A 22,298-nucleotide genomic window follows, 5' to 3' on the forward strand; every position below is an offset into this window, starting at 1 on the left:
CAGTGTGAAAGCGGACAGGAGAGAAGCATTAAGCTCAGAGTAGGAACAGCGTCTGTTGTCATGAAGCCCACAGAGATCTGCCACCAAGAAAATTAAGCAATTATCAAATTTCATGCTAAATATGTTAAAATACATAACATGATTTAAAATATTTCTTAAATTTCAACTTAATGCTAGAGAATTATGGGCCAATAACTATCTTATATATGTGGCTCTGGCTCTTGGCACAGTCCTGCAGAACTGGAATTGTGTTATTGCACATGTGGGTGGTTATTAAATTCTTTATAATGATTATGTTAAAGGTCATATTCCTCATATACATAACTTCACTTACTATTATGAGTTAGACAAGTACATGAGTAGACAATGGTCTCCTTCCATTAAATGCAAACTAGCTGAAATTACTATTTAAGTTGCCAAGTTGTAAGTGAAAAGAGATCAGATTAATGAGAGCGAAGTTGTATAATCAGTTTATAAAACAAATCATGCCGAGGTCAAGGCTGACATCATCAACTCCCACACATCTTTTACACTTAAAAATGTGACCTTCTCTTTTTTCCCACCACCAATGTTCTAATTCAAGCTGTTTTTTATTTCTCTTCCATTCACCTGCAGTTGACAAATCATTTATCTTGGCAAACATCAATTCAATCATGTCACCCATCTCAGAAACCTCTGAGGGTAAGTTTGCAGAACAGCAGAAGGGGGAAAATAGTAAAACTGTTCTTAATCTATCAATACCTGACTTAAAAATGACCCACCCATGTGGTATGACAGTGGTGAAGCCCTGTTTACCATCCTAGTCTACTGTGGGAAAGATCAGAAGAGCAAGTGTCCCCTTGCCCGCAATTGAGAAGACATGATTATCAGTAACCTACAGGGAAATGTCTCTTACACAATCATTGAAAATGAAAAAGCTACTGTCATGACAGTGTCCAAGGAGCTAAGCTAGTGCCAGAGCCCCAGCCAGGCCCTCCTACTGCTCATGCTCCCGGGCTTCCACAGTGCAGGATATGGGCTTCTAGATCCAGAGCCAGAATTTATCAACAGAACAGTACTGTGCATGGTGGCTGCCTATAGTTAGAGTAGCAGGGGTACTTACAAGTTAAACAGGCTTGGGAGGGCTGGCTGAGAACCTAACCACTATTTATAACATTGTTTCTGTGGAAAATGCTTTCTTCATTCCAAACAACAGAATTAGACATGGACTTCTGGAATACAGTTTATTTCTTTGGTTGGGAACTGACTGTATCTTGTTAATTACACTATGGTCAGTGTTTCCCTAGGATAAGATGGCAGAGTGGAGGTCTGCCAGGAATGCATAACAGGAATAAATAGTTGCCGTGAGTACAGACCATATGTGTCTGTAAGGATGAAAGGTGGAGGAGATGATGGGAAAAAAAGCCAGGCACATTCTTACTTTATTGAACAAGTATTTACTGAACACAATTAAAGGCTATGATGAATGCCAAGAGAGACAAAAGTATGTCAGACAAGAGATTTGGTTTTATAGTCCTTCCAACCTAGGATTGGAGACAAGCATAAGCATAAATAAAAAAGTTGCATGGTAATGTGCTACAGTAGTGATAAAAACAAAATATTAGATGAAGTTAGCTGAGAGAGAGTGAACTAGTGCATTTAGCTTGAGCTATCAGGGAAAGCTTCATGGAGGAGCTTACACCTGGACTGAGCCTTGAGAGCTTGCCCAAGATTTCAGCAGACTGAGGAAAGATTAAGAGAGGAGCAGGGGATGTCATAAAAAAAAAAGTCAAGAAAAACCAGTACAAGTCAAGACACAAGCTATGAAGAATAATGAGAATTCAAGAATAGGAGAGAGTCCAGTAGGCTCAGTGGGGCATATTTTTAGGAGCTTAGTAGGGGGCAGTGAATGCCAGGGAAAGGAGCATGGATTCTGTCCAGTGGTGAGTGCAGAACCATTAAAGGGTTTTTAAATTACAGAGTATTAAAACTAGAGTGGTTCTATATGCAGATCTACATAGCAGCAGAATATAGGATAGAGGAAGAGAGAAGAAGAACAGAAGACCATTACTCCTAATATAATAATTACAACAGTTGAGGATGGTTAAGATGACCTTTTAAAGCTAGGTTTTTGAATAGTTAAACATGTAAGTTTAAAGTGATAGTTAATTACTAAATATCTCCCTTTAATGACCAAGAACATTTACTCATTTAGAAAAGACATATAAAGACTTTAAAAACTGACAGAGAAAATATTAGCTACAATGGAAAAACTATTTTAAAAACACACAAAATAAAGGATGATTTTGAGGTGTGTCTCCTTTTAAGAATAATATCACAAGTTTAAACACTGTAATTCTAATAAGCACATGAAATTTAATAACAAATCATCTTTCCACTATTTTCCTAGACCAGTAATTCAATATACAAGGTGACTATGAGATAGTCTGAGAAATTTGAGATTTGAGGGAGCACCATGGGAGTAGTAGACTTAATTATTTACATTTTAAATCAGTCTTAAACTGGTTACTAAGATGGATTCAAGCACTTACGTGATTTGACTTAGCAAATGTCTTTTAAACTTCACTTTTTCAGTATTGGATGAGACATGGCATTTGTCTTTACCTGAAAACCAAAGTCAAGAAAGTAATGAAATTGAAAGAATTGACAGGCAGCTTATAGAAGCCAATTAGATGATTACACCTCACAGGCCATAAAAGAGTTGCATGGAATCTTACAAAATTTACATTACTTATACAATGCATAATTTAAGAACCTATGATAAAAACCTCAAACTAAGTTCAAAGACTTCTATATAGGAGATAAAACACATTTCCTTCATATAATTTTATGTCAACCTCCTAAAAATCCTGGAAAATACATTATTAGATATTTAAGCCTGACTTACACTGAATTATTAAAACTTAGCCAACAATTGAGCCCTATTCACTACTATATCATGGAAAGCATGTTTCAGTTGCTTAAGTCAGCCAGTCTGTGGTATTTTGTTATGCAGTCTGACTGGCTGCATAGCAAAGTAACATACTCCATAAAGGTGAAATTTAAATAGAGATTTAAAAGAGATAGGACTTGGAACAATTAAATAAAGGAAAGGTTTGGAAACAAAGGACATTCCAGGAATAAACAAAAATTATATTAGGCACAGAGCCTACAATGTACAGTGTGAGTTCAGAAATAGTCAAAACACTTCTATAATAAAAGTATAGTTTCGGGGGAAGGAAGAGAAAAGCAGGAATGGGGATTGAGTAGGAGGAAGAGCAGAAGAGAGGGAGGGATACAGAAGAGGGGGAGGCAGTGGGAAACTGACCAAGAGATAGATAAGGACTGGAATCTGTGGTTGAGATCATATTATAAAGGGGTTGAATATACATGCAATATAGAGTTTTATTTTACACGTTTAAGGAACGGTCAAAGGTTTTCAGTAGAAAACACACTCGAATTTGAATTTTAGAAAGATGGCTCTGATTTTGCAGTACAAATTACTATGAGAAAATTGCAAAGGCAGTCAGGCCTGTTTTGTTACTGCAATAGTCAAGAAGAAACAAGGACAACTGCAATAAAAGTAAAAAGTTAAAAATTCACTGAAAAGAGGATCATGGGAGATGGTGGTGTGAGTAGTTCAGTGGAAATCTCCTCCCAAAAACATATATATTTATGAAAATACAATAAACACAACTATTCCTAAAAGAGACACCAGTAGATACAGTACAACAGCCAGGATACATCTATATCTGCGAGAACTCAACATCACACGAAGGGGGTAAGAAACAAGCCGCGGCCAGGCGGGACCCAAACGCCCCTCAACCCCAGAACCTGGCGGGAAGAAAGGAGTTGGAATGGGGAGGGAGTAAAAACCCAGGACTGCTAAACAACCAGCTCTAGAAATTTGCACCCGGAGCGCAGACACAAGGTGCACAGGGTGCTGGATATTAGAGAAACAGAAAAGCAAAACCTGCGGGCAGGTCCCCGCAACCAGCACCCCTGAGACAAAAGAAAAGCAAGTGCTTTTTGCAAGTCTTAAAGAGACAGGGACCCCACAGCTGGATGAAGTTGTCCTGGCACACTTAGCCAGCAGCTGGGAATCCTGGGGAACTTTAGGCGCCCTAACCCCCTGGGTGATAGCGCAGCTCTGAGGCCTCTCATGGCACTAAGCAGCCTGCCAGTTCCCCCAACTGGCATGGACCCCCACACACCGGCCCAGTAGTGGGAGAGTGGCAGCGTGCGCTGGGGGTGGTGGTGCCAAAGGTGACCGGGAGTGGCCCGTGTGTGCCAGTGGTGCCAGAGGAGACTGGGAGCGGCTCGTGCGAGCCCACCACGGTGACAACTGAGCAGCCCAGGAGGGGCCCGCGCGCACTGGCGGCAGTGGCACCAGAGGAGCCCAGGAGAGGTCCACGCGAGCCCACACCAGCAGCAACCAAGTGGTCCGGGAGCAGCCCGCATGTGCAAGCACCGGTGGCGCCCAAGGGGCATGGGAGAGGCCCATGGGCACCTGCATCGGGCAGCGAATCGGAATCCCAGCCCGATGCACAGCTGCCCGGGCCAGACCCAAAGGCCGCTGCTGGCACACAGCTGCCCACCAGGGGCACCACTATCGTGGAGGAGTGCACCTGGCATGCCTGTCACTCCCTGCAGGGCTCTGGGATGCTCTGACGGAGACCGTGCCCACAGCAGCTTAGGGGACTAACCCGGTGGCTGCTCCAGGAGTGTGGGTAACCGAAACAGGCAGTGGAGAAGGGCAAGGCATCCAGCAAGCAGGAAAGGACTTTCTTCTCCCAGCTGACACATCCGCAACCTGCCTACAGCCACTGCTATCACTATGAAAAGGCAGAAAAATTTAGTCCAGTCCAAAATAGTTCAGACAACCCCTGTGAGAGGATCTGCAGAGACAGACCTAACCAGTCTCCCTGAAAAAGAATTCAAAATAAAAATCATAAACATGTTGACAGAGCTGCAGAGAAATATACAAGAACTAAGGGATGACGTCTGGAGGGAGACTACAGAAATGAAACAATCTCTGGAAGGATTTCTAAACAGAATGGATAAGATGCAAGAGGCCATTGATGGAATAAAAACCAGAGAACAGGAACGTATAGAAGCTGACGCAGAGAGAGATAAAAGGATCTCCAGGAATGAAACAATATTAAGAGAACTGTGTGATCAATCCAAAAGGAACAATATTCACATTATAGGGGTACCAGAAGAAGAAGAGAGAGAAAAAGGGATAGAAATGTCTTTGAAGAAATAATTCCTGAAAACTTCCCCAAACTGGGGGAGGAAATAGTTGCTCAGACTACGGAAGCAGACAGAACTCCCAACACAAGGGACCCAAAGAGGACAACACCAAGACACATAATAATTAAAATGGCAAAGATCAAGGACAAGGAGAGAGTATTAAAGGCAGCCAGAGAGAGAAAAAACATCACCTACAAAGGAAAACCCATCAGACTATCATCAGACTTCTCAACAGAAACCTTACAGGCCAGAAGAGAATGACATGATATACTTAATGCAATGATACAGAAGGGCCTGGAACCAAGGATACTGTATCCATCACGATTATCATTTAAATACAAAGGAGGGATTAAACAATTCCCAGACAAGCAGAAGTTGAGGGAATTTGCCTCCCACAAACCACCTCTACAGGGTATTTTAGAGGAACTGCTCTAGATGGGAGCACTCCTAAAAAGAGCAAAGAACAAAACACTCAACATATGAAGAATGGAGAAGGAGTAATAAGAAGGGAGAGAAATAAATAATCATCAGACTGTGTTTATAATAACTCAATAAGTGAGTTAAGTGAGACAGTAATGTAGTAAAGAAGCTAACCTTGAACCTTTGGTAACCACAAATCTAAAGCCTGCAATGGCAATAAGTACATATCTTTCAATAATCACCCTAAATGTAAATGGACTGAATGCACCAATCAAAAGACACAGAGTAAGAGAATGGATAAAAAAGCAAGACCCATCTATATGCTGCTTACAAGAGACTCACCTTAAACCCAAAGACATGCATAGATTAAAAGTCAAGGGATGAAAAAAGATATTTCATGCAAACAACAAAGAGAAAAAAAGCAGGTGTTGAAATACTAGTATCAGACAAAATAGCCTTCAAAACAAAGAAAGTAACCAGAGATAAAGAAGGATATTACATAATGATAAAGGGCTCAGTCTAACAAGAGGATATAACAATTACAAACATATATGCACCCAATACAGGAGTACCAATATATGTGAAACAAATACTAACAGAATTAAAGGAGGAAATAGAATGCAATGCATTCCTTTTCGGAGACTTTAACACACCACTCACTCCAAAGGACAGATCCACCAGACAGAAAATAAGTAAGGACACAGAGGCACTGAACAACACACTAGAACAGATGGGCCTAATAGACATCTATAGAACTCTACATCCAAAAGCAACAGGACACATATTCTTCTCAAGTGCACATGGAACATTCTCCAGAATAGACCACATACTAGGCCACAAAAAGAGCCTCAGTAAATTCCAAAACACTGAAATCCTACCAACCAACTTTTCAGACCACAAAGGTATAAAACTACAAATAAATTGTACAAAGAAAGCAAAAAGACTCACAAACACATGGAGGCTTAACAACATGCTCCTAAATAATCAATAGATCAATGACCAAATTAAAATGGAGATCCAGTAATATATGGAAACAAATGATAACAGCAACAGAAAACCCCAAGATCAGCAGAAGGAGGGACATAATAAAGATCAGAGAATAAATAAATAAAATTGAGAAGAATAAAACAATAGCAAAAATCAATGAAACCAAGAGCTGGTTCTTCGAGAAAATAAACAAAATAGATAAGCCTCTAGCCAGACTTATTAAGAGTAAAAGAGAGTCAACACACATCAACAGAATCAGAAACGAGAAAGGAAAAATCATGGTGGACCCCACAGAAATACAAAGAATTATTAGAGAATACTATGAAAACCTATATGCTAACAAGCTGGAAAACCTAGGAGAAATGGACAACTTCCTAGAAAAATACAACCTTCTAAGACTGACCCAGAAAGAAACAGAAAATCTAAACAGACCAATTACCAGCAATGAAATTGAAGCAGTAATCAAAATACTACCCAAGAACAAAACCCCCGGGCCAGATGGATTTACCTCGGAATTTTATCAGACATACAGAGAAGACATATTATCCATTCTCCTTAAAGTTTTCCAAAAATAGAAGAGAAGGGAATACTCCCAAACTCATTCTATGAAGCCAACATCACCCTAATACCAAAATCAGGCAAAGACCCCACCGAAAAAGAAAACTACAGACCAATAGCCCTGATGAACGTAGATGCAAAAATAGTCAACAAAATATTAGCAAACCGAATTCAACAATACATCAAAAGGATCATACACCGTGACCAAGTGGGATTCATCCCAGGGATGCAAGGATGGTACAACATTTGAAAATCCATCAACATCATCCACTACATCAATAAAAAGAAGGACAAAAACCACATGATCATCTCCATAGATGCTGAAAAAGCATTCGACAAAATTCAACATCCATTCATGATAAAAACTCTCAACAAAATGGGCACAGAGGGCAAGTACCTCAATGTAACAAAGGCCATATATGATAAACCCACAGCTAACATCATACTGAACAGCGAGAGGCTGAAAGCTTTTCCTCTGAGATCAGGAACAAGACAGGGATGCTCACTCTCCCTACTGTTATTTAACATAGTACTGGAGGTCCTAGCCACGGCAATCAGACAAAACAAAGAAATACAAGGAATCCAGATTGGTAAAGAAGTCAAACTGTCACTATTTGCAGATGACATGATATTGTACATAAAAGCCCTAAAGACTCCACTCCAAAACTACTAGAACTAATATCGGAATACAGCAAAGTTGCAGGATACAAAATTAACACACAGAAATCTGTGGCTTTCCTATATACTAACAATCAACTAATAGAAAGAGAAATCAGGAAGACAATTCCATTCACAATAGCATCAAAAAGAATAAAATACCTAGGAATAAACCTAACCAAGGAAGTGAAAGACCTATACCCTGAAAACTACAAGACACTCTTAAGAGAAATTAAAGAGGTCACTAACAAATGGAAACTCATCCCATGCTCTTGGCTAGGAAGAATTAATATCGTCAAAACGGCCATCCTGCCCAAAGCAATATACAGATTCGATGCAATCCCTATCAAATTACCAACAGCATTCTTCAATGTACTGGAACAAATAGTTCAAAAATTCATATGGAACCACCAAAGACCTCGAATAGCCAAAGCAATCCTGGGAAGGAAGAATGAAGTGGGGGGATCTCACTCCCCAACTTCAAGCTCTACTACAAAGCCACAGTAATCAAGACAATTTGGTACTGGCACAAGAACAGAGTCACAGACCAGTGGAACAGAATAGAGTACCCAGACATTAACCCAAACACATATGGTCAATTAATATATGATAAAGGAGTCATGGACATACAATGGGGAAATGACAGTCTCTTCAACAGACGGTGCTGGCAAACTGGACAGCTACATGTAAGAGAATAAAACTGGATCACTGTCTAGCCCCATACACAAAAGTAAATTTGAAATGGATCAAAGACCTGAATGTAAGTCATGAAAGCATAAAACTCTTAGAGAAAAACATAGACAAAAATCTCTTGGACATAAACATGAGTGACTTCTTCATGAACATATCTCCCTGGGCAAGGGAAACAAAAGCAAAAATGAACAACTGGGACTATATCAAGCTGAAAAGCTTCTATACAGCAAAGGACACCATCAGTAGAACAAAAAGGTATCCTACAGTATGGGACAATATATTCATAAATGACAGATCCGATAAAGGGTTGACATCCAAAATATATAAAGAACTCACACACCTCAACAAACAAAAAATAAATAATCCAAATAAAAAATGGGAAGAGAAGCTGAATAGACAATTCTCTAAAGAAGAAATTTAGATTGCCAACAGACACATGAAAAGATGCTCCACATCACTTGTCATCAGAGAAATGCAAATTAAAACCACAATGAGATATCACCTCATACCAGTAAGGATGGCCACCATCTAAAATACAAACAACAACAAATGTTGGTGAGGTTGTGGAGAAAGGGGAACCCTCCTACACTGTTGGTGGGAATGTAAATTAGTTCAACCACTGTGGAAAGCAGTATGGAGGTTGCTCAAAATGCTTAAAATAGAAATACCATTTGACCCAGGAATTCCACTTCTAGGAATTTACCCTAAGAATGCAGCAGCCCAGTTTGAAAAAGACAGATGCACCCCTATGTTTATTGCAGCACTATTTACAATAGCCAAGGAATGGAAGCAACCTAAGTGTCCATCTGTAGATGAATGGATAAAGAAGATGTGGTACATATACACAATGGAATATTATTCAGCCATAAGAAGAAAACAAATCCTACCATTTGCAACAATATGGATGGAGCTAGAGGGTGTTATGTTCAGGAAATAAGCCAGGTGGAGAAAGACAAGTACCAAATGATTTCACTCAAATGTGGAGTATAAGAGCAAAGAAAAACTGAAGGAACAAAACAGCAGCAGACTCACAGAACCCATGAATGGACTAACAGTTACCAAAGGGAAAGGGACTAGGGAGGATGGGTGGGAAGGGAGGCATAAGGGCAGGAAAAAGAAAGGGGGCATTACAATTAGCATGTATAATGTGGTGGGGGTATGGGGCGGGCTCTACAACACAGGGAAGACAAGTAGCGATTTTACAGCATCTTACTCCACTGATGGACAGTGACTGTGAAGGGGTATGTTGGGGGGACTTGGTGAAGGGGGGAGCCTAGTAAACATAATGTTCTTCATGTAATTGTAGATTAATGATACCAAAAAAAGAAAAATTCACTGAAGACATACTGAAAGTGAGAACCAGGATAATCACACCACCAGTTATGCAAGACTAAGAACAGGAACAATTACCACCGTTCAGTTATATAGTTACAAATGCAGTGTCCCGGGCCTCAACAAACCTTTGTTTTTGATCAAAACCATGTGTTATGCGCATAGACCTTCAGAAATCAACCAGTGTGTAAAGACTTGCCTCGCTTCCCACATATCTTCCTAGAACTTCAGAGCCCAACCACTAATCAATGAAAACCCTAAATTCATTTCCTCAAAGGAGGCACCACTTCAGAATCAACTCTGTGGTCTCTCGTAATGCAGTAAATCACTAGGACAGTTGGCTTACCTCCTGAAAGGTTTCCTTGTTTGAGAAGGGGGCTTTTCATAAAAGATCTATGTCCATCAATGAAGTCAAGGAAGAAGAGAAGAGCGAGGGAGTGTCCAGTCCTCCTTTCCAGGGCAGGAGGACTAAGAAGAACTTAACGGTCACTGGAGACCTTAGAAAGACATTTCAGGAGGGCAATAAAAGAGAACAGAAACTTCCAGTGACTAGAGGATTAACGGAAAAGGAGAAGTGGAATTAACTGGTAAATTTTACTGTTCTAAGAAGCCAGGCATAGTTTGAAAAGGTAAAGCTGAATCTTTAACAAGATTTTCTGTTGTTATCATTTTTTTAGTGCTAGTAAAAAGAAGAGGGAAAGTGATAAAAATTGGAGCAAATTCACGAGAGGATGGAAACAAGAACTGTTAGAGAGTTAGCCACAGTAAAGAGGAGAAACAGTTCTTTCTCTATGACTAGGAATGCAGGGAAAGGATGAGTAATGGATATAAATAAAAATTACCATATGTAAGATAGTAAGTTGAGGGAATTAAGATCCGACAACAAAGTCATCTAGTGAGATAGGAGGAAGAGGGAGGGAATGAAGGAGAGTGGAGATACAGTGTATGAATGAAAGAATATCTCAATTTAAGAGTTTGAGAGGAAAAGACTGCCAGAAAAGAGGAGAAAAGAAAAGGGAGGGGGCTTTCTGTATTTGAGATCTTGGAATGATTCTGGCTGATAGAACAGAGCAAGTTAAAAATAATGAACTCTAAGTACCAGAAACTCAAACACATGAATTAGGAGAAATAAATTATAATCATAAAGTATGGGATGGAGAAGACAGTTTCAAGTCTGATGCCCACATAATTGAGGAAGTTGAAGCAATATCCTAGAAGTCAACCAATAACAAGAATTAAAATAGGGAGATGGTAGCATGAGTTAGAAGGGAAGGAATTGAGGCACCAAGGTGGTGCACCAATCACTGAATTGACTGTGGAGAGCACAGAAACACATCAACCCTCCTTTAAAATCCAGAGTTAGAAAAATTCAATACTTTTTCTTGAGAGAGATGTGACAAAAATGGCACTGTCTACAAAAGCCAGGTTTAAATTTCTGGGGAGGAGCGAGAAGAGTTCCGGAGAAAGATCAAAGTTATAAAAACTTGTTCAAAACAGAATAGGGCATCCAGATGACACGAGAACCAGAAATAAGTCACTAGCAGTGTAACTCGGGGTTCCATCTGAACAGGGTAGGTCTAAATTCTTGGAAAAAGAGAACACTGTAAGAGTAAAGCTTCACCCAGCTTGCTAGGTCACTAAACAATCTTTCTCTGACTTCCCTGTCTGATGACACATGGCAAAAGATTGGCCACATGTCACCAGTCTCTTGCTCTCTCTTCGAACTTACTTGCCCAAATCCACATACATTTTCTTCTCATCCACGTGGTAAACTCAACAGGGCAAATTAAGTTAATCCAATTGGAAGGGGCAGGAAGACAAGATGCAGATCTATGCACTCTTTTACCCAATTTCCTCACAGATGAAACTAACATTTTTTTATCCTAATCTTGAATTATGTTTACTTCTCAATGGGTTTACAAGTTGGAAGAAGGAATATGTGGTATAATTAATTGGTCCCCTTAAACTCCAACAAAAAGAATGTAAAGCAATAAATGAAAATTAACCTGAAGGAAAGTGAAATGGAAATACAGAAACTGGGTTAAGTGTAGAACTTGTCAGCCACAGTGAAGTTTTGAATTTCCTAAAAACCATGCAGAAGCTTAATACTGAGACCTAATATAGTTGAAGAAAACTATTAGAGGTGGGGAGATTTCTAATTTTGGATTCGATGCAACATACAGCACTATTCAGAATTTTTACTTCTCTTTGTGTCATTTTGATAAGTTGTATTTTTCAAGGAATTTGTGCATTGCATATAAGCTGTCCAATGTATTAACATAAAATGGCTCATAATATTTTCTTATCCTTAGGTATTTCTTGGATCTCTAGTAATGTTTCCTTTTTACAACTACATTATTTATGTGAGCTTTCTCTTTTTTTCTTAGTGATTATCAACTTCATTAATCTTTTCAAAAAAACAACTCTGCTAATTTTCTTTGTTAATTCTTTGCTATTTCCCTCAGGGTAGTTTATTTGAATTTAACTTACACTTGTTTTTCTAGCTTTTTGGGATGAAAAGTTAGATCACTATTTTTCAACCTTACCTTTTAAACATGTGCCTTTAAAACTATACAATTCTCTCTAAGCACTACTTTATGTGTGTCACAAGTTTTGATATTCAGTTCAAAATACTTTCTAATTGTGATCGTACTTCTCTGACCCATGGGTTATTTAAAAGTGTGTTGCTTATTTTTCATGCAAATGGCAGATTTAAAAATCTTTGTTCTTTATTTCCATTTTAATTCCACTGTGGAATATATACTGTATGATTTCAGTCCTTTTAAATTTGTTGAGACTTGCTTTTTGGTTTAGCACATGTTCTATTCTGGTAAAAGTTCCATGTTTACTTGAAAAGAATGTACATTCTGCAGTTGATGGGGGTAATGCTCTATAAACAGAAACAGGTCAAGTTATCTAAATAGTATTGTTTAAATATTCTGTAACCTCACTGATTTTTAAAAAAATCTTATGTTAGTGGTTAAAAGAAGGTTATTAAATTATCCAACTATGATGGTGATTTGTCTATTTCCTCTTTATTTCTTATCAATTTTAGGTTTATATTTTGAAGTTTTGTTGTTAGGAACATAGAAATTTAGAACTGTTCTGTCTTCCTATTGAATTTACCTTTTTATTATCATAAAATTCTCCTTCATGTCTTCTTGTCTTAAAGTCTCTCCATAATTCTTCTTGTCTTAAAGTCTGTTGTCTGGTACTAACATATCAGACTCTGTTAATGTTCACATAGTGTATGGTTTTTTTCTTTTCATATTCTTGTATGCAATATGTGTCTAATACATACCATATAGAGTTCTTTTCTGAATCTAATCCAAAAATTTTTGGCTTTTAATGGAGAACTAAGCCCATTTACATGCTAATTAATTATTGATATTTAAGAACACTTTCCTGTTATTGGTTTTCTATCCATTCCATCTGTTCTTTTAATTCCTTTCTTTTTGATTAATCGATTATTATTATATCTTATCTCCTGTTAGTTTTTCATTTAAACATTTTTGTACTCTTAGCAATTGTTCTGGAGATTACAAATACTTTCTTATCACAGTTGACTTTTACCACTTCCTGAATAAGATACAAATATCAGTTTAATTCCATGTACATCTACCCACCCTTTGTTCTAGTGTTTTCATATATTTTATTTCTACATGTTTTAAGCCCCACAAGACACTGATATTGTTGCTTTAAAAAGTCAGAGATCTTTTACATTTACTCACATATTTATGTTTTCTATGCTCTTTATTTTTTCCTGAGATTCTATGGTTCCATTTGGGATCATATTTCTCCATACTGAATAACTTAAGTATTATTGTTACTATGGGATTTACTTGTGATACTCTCTCATGTTTTGTCTAAAAACATTTTTATTTTGCCTTCACTTAAAAAATATTTTTACTGGGTAGAGAGTTTCAGGTTGGCAGTATTTTTCCTTTTTGCACTTAAAATTTAAGAATGTCATTCATTCAACTGTGTTCTGATTTTAATAATTTCTGTAGAGCAGTCAGCCATCAATCTTACTGTTGCTCCTTTGAAGGTAATATGGTTTATTTCCTTTGGTTATTTTAAGATTTTCCTTTTATACAGGTTTCCACGAGTTTCACTATGTTGTACCAAGGGGTGGTTTCTTTATATTAATCTTGGTAGAAGTTCACCAAGTTTCTTGTGCTTCTTGAGCCTATAGATTGTTATCTTTCATCAATCTGGAAAATCTTTGGTCATTATCTTTTCAATATGGCTCATTTTCTCCCCCTGAAATTCTAACTACATGTATATAAGATGAAATGACTTGATTCCTATGTCTTATGCTGTTTTGTAGTTTTGATTCCTCTTTCTTTCCATGCTTTAGCTTGTACACTTTTCCACTGAACTGTCCTTTAGTTTGCTAGTTCTAGTTATTTATTTTTTGCTTTGCTTACTTTGCTATTAAACTCAAATCTAAAGTTCAGATGAGTATTTTCAGCTTTAGAATACCCATTTGATTTTTAAAAATAGATTCCAACTTTCTGTTGCTATACCTTATCTTTTCATCCATTTTGTTAACCTCTTCTTTATTTCCTTTAACTTACTTTATATCAACTATAAAGTCCTTGTTCATTAACTCGTATATCTATATTATTAATAATAGATCTGCTTCTAGTGTCTCTTTGGACACATTCTTTATATGACTTTTCACACGTCCTGTAACTTTTTAGTGTATTCTTAATATTGTGAAGGTAACAGTACAAACTACTTGATGTAATTTTCTCCCAATGAGAGCCCATCTATTTCTCTATTAGACAGGGAAGGTGAGGAGCTGATCACTTCAATCAAATGAGTTTACCTCTGGTATAAAATTTCTCAAAGGTGAGATCAGTTATATGTTTATTACAGTTGCATGTGCTACCCCAGCCCATGGAGACTTGTCTCCTAAGCACTGCAAGACTGTAGAAGACTTCACTGTATATTTCTAGCTCAACTTTCTAGCTTCACATACTGTCCCAAGGCTTAGCAAACAACCTATGGGGAAGACAGCTGTGTATCTGAGGACTATCTAGGCTTGAGTACATGACTTTCAAAACTCCAGTGGTTTCTCTTTCCCCTAGTTGAATCTCACTTTCATAGAAGCTTGATCCTTTGCCAGTGTCCATTCTGGGCAAACACACTCAGGAAAGATGAGTGTTAGCTATCTCCACTCATATGGGCTTTTCATTTCTGGAATTTCAGTTCCTTTAGTTCTCTTTGCTTTCATAGCAATCTGAAGTCTTCAAAAATATGACTGTGGTGCCAACAGACACATGAAAAGATGCTCCACATCGCTAATTATCAGAGAAATGCAAATTAAAACCACAATGAGGTATCACCTCACACCAGTAAGGATGGCTGCCATACAAAAGACAAACAACAACAAATGTTGGCGAGGCTGTGGAGAAAGGGGACCTTCCTACACTGCTGGTGGTAATGTAAGTTAGTTCAACCATTGTGGAAAGCAGTATGGAGGTACATCAAAATGCTCAAAACAGACTTACCATTTGACCCAGGAATTGCACTCCTAGGAATTTACCCTAAGAATGCAGCAATCAAGTATGAGAAAGACCAATGCACCCCTATGTTTATCGCAGCACTATTTACAATAACCAAGAATTGGAAGCAACCTAAATGTCCATCAATAGATGAATGGATAAAGAAGATGTGGTACATATGCACAATGGAATACTACTCAGCCATAAGAAAAGGGCAAATCCTACCATTTGCAGCAACATGGACGGAGCTAGAGGGTATTATGCTCAGTGAAACAAGCCAAGCAGAGAAAGAGAAATACCAAATGATTTCACTCATCTGTGGAGTATAAGAACAAAGGAAAAACTGAAGGAACAAAACAGCAGCAGAATCATAGAACTCAAGAATGGACTAACAGGTACCAAAGGGAAAGGGACTGGGGAGGATGGGTGGGTAGGGAGGGCTAAGGGGGGGGAGAAAAAGGGGGTATTAAGATTAGCATGCATGGGGGGGGTGGGAGAAAGGGGAGGGCTGTACAACACAGAGAAGACAAGTAGTGATTCTATAACATTTTGTTACGCTGATGGACAGTGACTGTAAAGGGGTATATAGGGGGGACCTGGTATAGGGGAGAGCCTAGTAAACAAAATATTCGTCATGCAAGTGTAGATTAATGACAAAAAAAAAAAAAAAAGCAGTTCCTGTGTGGTAACCTCCAAGGAGTTCTACACAATGATATAAAGGGCATATAAAAGTGTAGGCAAAGGGCCTGTTTGTGTTTATACAGAGGATCAAAGCCTAATTTGGCTACCCCGTAAATGAACTAAGATACGATATGAAAAAGAACTTCCAACATCAGCACTCTCTGGAAGACTCATGCCAGAAGATGATCATCAAAAATCCCCAACAAAGATCCATGCACTGCTACAGCTGTAGATGCACTCATCCCACCAGTTCCTGGACTTGCCATGGGAATGAAGAAGGAGATATCTAAGCTGGCCTGTGCATACAGTAAAACAACAAATTTGACTGGATCTATACTGTTGGAACTCAACCAAGAATTAGGAGAACTGCAAATTGTAGCTCTCCAAAATCTTACAACTACAGACTATTTACTGTTAAAAGAACATATGGGATGTGAACAGTCCCCAGGAAGGGACTGTTTTAATTTGTCTGACCTCTCTCAGACTGTTCAAGTTCAGTTGGACAATATCCACCATATCATAGATAAGTTTTCACAAATGCCTAAGGTGCCTAACTGGTTTTCTTGGTTTCACTGGAGATGGCTGGTAATTACAGGTATGCTTTGGTTACGTAACTGTACTCCTATTATGTTAATGTGTGTGCGCAATTTAATTAGTAGTTTAAAACCTATACATGCTGAAGTTACTCTACAAGAAGATAAGTCAAAGAAATAATCTTCCCATGTTTTCTTCCGCCTGCTTCTTCTATAGCTTTTCTTCTTCCTTCCTAACTACAACCCTTAAATAGAATTTGTGCCTCATATCGAATTTACCGAGTATCATAATTCTTCCAAGTGGTAAAGACATCTCAAGACAAATGCTGGGCATAGAAGCCACAGGGCATAAATATGCAAAGAAGTAAAAAGCTAACCTTTTCAAACAATAAGGCTTCTCTCTCACTTACCAACTTAACATTTCCCTGTATGGCCCCGGAAGATGACTGGTTAGCCAGAGACGGGTAAGATTCCTCAAGGGAGGAACAACCTAAGACAGGCACAGTTGCAGGGGGACCATCAGGTGAGAAAAAGGGGGATCAACAGAGGTGAGGCTTAGAACCTCACCCCCCTGTTCTGAGAGAAATCTTCTGCATACGTGGATGTTTTATTGCCCTTGTCTAGCTTGGATTAACACATAGTCTACAGGCACACACCTGATCATCTACATTTACTCTCTAACAACACTAAACTATGTTTTCTACCTTTATCTTGTATCTACCTACCACTTCAGCATTTTATTAAAAATAATAATAATAAAGAGAGAAATGTGGTATACACATATAAATCAAGTATAAAAATCAAATGAGTATTCATATTTGAACTGTTTATAGTTCATAATGCATAAGCAAAACGGAAAGCTTCTGTGATGACTGCCCTTGTAATGTTCACCATGTAACTTATTCACTATGTAAGAATTTGTTCTCCATGTAATAACTTGTTCGTTACGCTTCAGAAGATTGGAGACTGACGAAAATTAGGCTTGGGGTGGATTAATGATTGTGCATTAAGCATTGACCCCCCTATACAGAATTTTACTGTTATTAATAACCATTTGATCAATAAATATGAGAGATGCCCTCACACACACAGAAAAAAATACACACTTCCAATTGTAAAATAAATAAGTAACCAGGATGTAATGTATAGCATAAGGAATATAGTCAAAATATTGTAACAACTTGTATGGTGATAGCTGGTACCTAGAATTATCATGTATATAAATGTTGAATCACTGTGTTGTACACCTGAAACTAATGTAATACTGTGTGTCAACTACCCTTCAATAAAAAATAATTATCTAAAAAAAAAAATATGACTGTGGTTAAGAGTGACACAAATACTTTGGAATGTCCCCCATTCAAAAGTGGGAACATTTATCCCTCCCCTCTGCGGTGACATATATTTAGGTGACCTCTGTGACTTATTTAACCAATAACATATGGTGGGTATGATATGACAGCAGTTTCTGGGCCTAGACTTTAAGACACAACAACTTTAGCCTCTTATATCTTGGAATAACACTGAAAGCACTGAACTACTACTAAAGAGGGCCAATAACCTGATCTGTTAAAAATAATAATAAAACCTGCTTTTGTTTTCACCAATTTTCTCTATTATTTGTCTGTTTTATAATATGCTATTTTATGACTTCTACTTCTTAATTTCTTTCTACTTACTTTGGGTTATTTTCCTTGTATTTTTCTAGCTACTTTGGGTGAAAATGTAGATCATTTCTTTTTTTTTAGTATATTTTAAAGCTATACATTTTTCTCTGAGTACTACTTTAGCTGCATAAATATTGGTATGATGAGTTTTCATTTTCACTGTTAAAAAATATTTTTTTTCTTTGTGGTTTCTCTGTGAACCACAGTTTTGTTTCCAAAAATGGGGGAGTTCTAGATATTCCATTGTATTCATTTCTACTGTGATTTACTAATAGTGAGAGAACATACTTGGTATGATTTTAATTCTTTAAATCTATTGAGCCTTGGTTTTGATAGAACACAGTAACTACCTTAATGAAAATTCCATGTACACTTGAAAAGAATGTATATTCTGCTATTATTGAGTTCAATATTCTATAAATGTCAATTAGGTCCAACTGGCTCAAAGTGCCGCTCTGGATTCCCATTTTTTAATTGATATTCTTCCTACTTATATATCAACTGCTGAGGGAGAAGTGTCTGAAATTAACTACAACTGTAATTTTGTCAATTTCTTCTCTCTGTTGGTTTTTGCTTCAAGTATTTTAAAGCTCTGCTATTGGGCTCATAGACATTTAAGATTGTTATGTCTTTTTGATAAGTTGATTGTTTTATCATTATGAAATATCTCTCAATATTGCTGGCAATATTCCCTGTTCTGAAGCCTATTTTGTTGGATATAATAGAGACACATCAGTTTTCTTAACACATCAGTTTTCTTAGTGATTATCATTTTTATGGTATATCTTTTTCAACCCTTCTTCTTTTAACCTGTGTGTTTATATTTGAAGAGAATTTCTTGTAGATGGTGCATAGTTAGTGTAGGTCTTGCTTTTTTTATATAGCCTTATGATCTCTTTTATTAGGGTATTTAGTCCATTTGCACTTAATTATTCATATGGTTGAAGTTGAATTAACCATTTTGTTTTCTATTTGTCCCAATGTGTTCTTTGTTTCCTCTTCTCATTTTTATTCCCTTATTTGGGGTTGAATATTTTTTGGAATTTCTTTTTATCTCCATTATTGGCCTACTATATATACCTATGTCTTTTATAGTTTTATGGGTTGTTCTGGTATTTAAGATATAGAGCTTTGCCTTATCATAATCTAAATTCTAATAACTGTACCATTTCACATATAAGAAATTTACAACAAAATACATCTATTTCTTCCTGTCTTTTGTGGTACTGCTATCAGTCTAACTATGGCACACTGGAGAAGACATGTGTAGGCACTCTGGTTGACAGTCCAAGCTAAATTTAGCTCTTCAGATACCCTTTGTCAAAACACCAGAAATGTGAGTAAAGCTGTCTTGGACCCTCCAAACCAGGTTCCAGCTTAATGTTACAAACTAACCTCAATTGATGTTACATGGAGAATAATTACCAGCTAAGGCTACCCTTTTCACTGACCCAAAAATCTTGTGAGGTAGAGTAAAATGGTTGCTGTTCTTAGATTATAAATTTTTTAGGTAATTTGTTACAGAATTAGATAAGCATAACAGATTCTGATATATGGAAGTAGGGTTCTCTAATAAAAATCTTAAAACATGCAGCATTAGCTTTCAGATCCAACAGTGAGCAGAAGCTGAAAGGGCCTCAGGAAGACTGTTAATGAAAGTTTGAAGGACATTAGTGAAAATGTTAACAAATGGAAAAATGACAACACCCTTACACAGTGGTGAAATTTGCAAAACTGTTCCTTGCATAGAAAAGAGAAAAATATGACCAATTAAAGTGGTAGATTTGGCTGAGGAGATTTCTAAGCAGAAAGTTGAAAGTGTCAGTCTCTTTTAGCTGTGTAGGATAAAGTAGACATAAAGAAAGATGAGTTAACAAAATAACTATTTCATTATCAAGCAGAATTTAGAGGAAGTAAAAGGAGCCAAGAGTTGTTCTTTTTAAAAACAAAAGTATCTCATCCCTATTCTCCCCAGACAGAAAATAAGAAACAGGTTCAAACTGGAGATTCAAGATGGTGGCGTGAAAGATGAGAAAGAGAACTCTTCCCAAACCACAAATAGTATGAAAACATAGGTAATACAGCTAACCCTAAAACAGCAAAAGGAAAGAAGGCTGAACCAGACTGCATACAGAGCAGACCTCAAGAAACAGGGTAATGTACCAAACCCTTGATCTGGTGGTACCTGAGCCCTACCCCCACCCCAGCTCATGAATAGGAGGAAGAGAAATGGATCCAGTAGGGAGTGGAAGCTTGGGACTGCTGAACACCTAGCCCTGGAGATCTTCTTTGCAAGCAGAAACCTACATTGTGTGGTGCTCTGGAGAGTGGGGAGCTGGGACAGGCGCAGTGCTTGAAAGACTTAGATTCAGCTGTTTGTGGAGGAGGGGATCCACATCCAGCTGCTCTGGGACAAGGGAAAGGAAGGTGGTCTGAGAGGCTTCCTAGCAGCAAGAGGGCTGCTGAAGGGGCGGGGCTTGCATGGAGCTTGTTACCGGGAAGAAGGGAGAGGTGGAAAAGGTTGTCTGGGCCCGCTCTGCTCAGCAGGTTGGGAAATTTGAGGAGCTTCAGGTGCTCCATCCCCTTGGCTGCCTACTCAGCTCCGAAGCCCCCCACTATGACAGGCAGCCTGCTGAGCCTTCCTCCTGGCCTGATGGCACCAGCTCGCAAAACTGCAGTCACTCTGCTGGCATCAGGCAGGCCAGAAGGAGGCCCTGCCTACAACAGCTAGAGACACAAAGCACAGAGGCTTTCACCTGTGTGCTCAGCCCACTGGCTCTTATACTGGAGACAGGCACCGCAGACAGGAATCAGGAAACAGACCTTTCCTCCCCCCGGGTACCAGCTCTGCTCCCCTACAACCCCCAACCTCACTCTAGGGGCTGAGCAGCTCCAGAGACTGGAGCTTCTGGGCACTAGAGGGCACCACATAGAAATATGAAACATTAAAAGAACCTGGTTCAGACCAATATCTCACAAACCCCAGAAAAAGGGCCAAATGAAACTGAACTCACAAATCTTCCTGAAAGACAGTTCAAAATAAAAATCATAAACATGCTTATGGAGGTACAGAAAAATATTCAAGAACTCAGGAACAAATTTAAGATGGAGATTCAATCATTAAGAAATTCCATATCTGAAATGAAACATACAACGGAGGGATTTAAAAGCAGATCAGATGTAGTAGAAGAGATGGTAAATGGAATAGAAATTAGAGAAGAGGAATACAAAGAAGCTGAGGTACAGACAGAAAAAAGGATTCCTAAGAATGAAAGAATATTGAGAGGACTGTGTGACTAATCCAAATGGAACAATATTCACAATATAGGAGTACCAGAAGACAAAGAGATAGAAAGTGTCATTGAGGAGGTAATTGCTGAAAACTTCCCCAATCTGGGATAGGAGATAGTCTCTCAAGACACGGAGGTGAACAGATCTCCCAACACAAGGGACCCAAGGAAGACAACATCAAGACATATAATAATTAAAATGGCAAAGATCAAGGATAAAGACAGATTTTTAAAAGCAGCTACAGAGAGAAAAAAGATCACATACAAAGGAAAACCTATCAGCCTATCATCAGATTTCTCAACAGAAACCTTGCTGGCCAGAAGGGAGTGGCATGATATATTTAACGCAATGAAGAAGAAGAGCCTTGAACCAAGAATACTTTATCCAGCAAGACTATCATTTAAATTTGAAATATGGATTGAACAATTTTCAGATAAACAAAAGCTGAGAGAATTAACCCCCCACAAAATCTACATCTCTACAATGTATTTTGCAGGTACTACTATAGATGGAAGTGTTCCTAAGGTTAAATAGCTGTCACCAGAGTTAATAAAAAGGGATACACAAAGAGTACAGAATATGATGCCTAATATATAAAGAATGGAGGAGGAAAAAGAGGAGGGAAAAAAAAAGAACCTTTAGATTGTGTTTGTAATAGCATACTAAGTGAGGTAAGGTAGACTCTTAGTAAAGAAGTTACCCTTGAACCTTTGGTTACCATGAATCTAAAGCCT

At 38.1% G+C, this 22,298-nt stretch overlaps 1 protein-coding gene across 6 annotated transcripts in view; it reads right to left on the reverse strand.

Moving 5' to 3' along the window:
• Positions 1–22,298, reverse strand: part of ZNF438 (zinc finger protein 438) — a 184,322-nt gene that overhangs the window by 73,467 nt on the left and 88,557 nt on the right. For all 6 annotated transcript variants that reach the window (XM_036912230.2, XM_057498350.1, XM_036912235.2 and 3 more), the window contains one exon: positions 2,532–2,604. In XM_036912230.2, the coding sequence (XP_036768125.2) occupies positions 2,532–2,604 (73 nt within the window). The remainder of the gene's footprint in view (positions 1–2,531; positions 2,605–22,298) is intronic.

The sequence above is a fragment of the Manis pentadactyla genome, chromosome 3, assembly GCF_030020395.1.
Source record: "Manis pentadactyla isolate mManPen7 chromosome 3, mManPen7.hap1, whole genome shotgun sequence".
Classification (NCBI taxonomy): Eukaryota; Metazoa; Chordata; class Mammalia; order Pholidota; family Manidae; genus Manis; species Manis pentadactyla.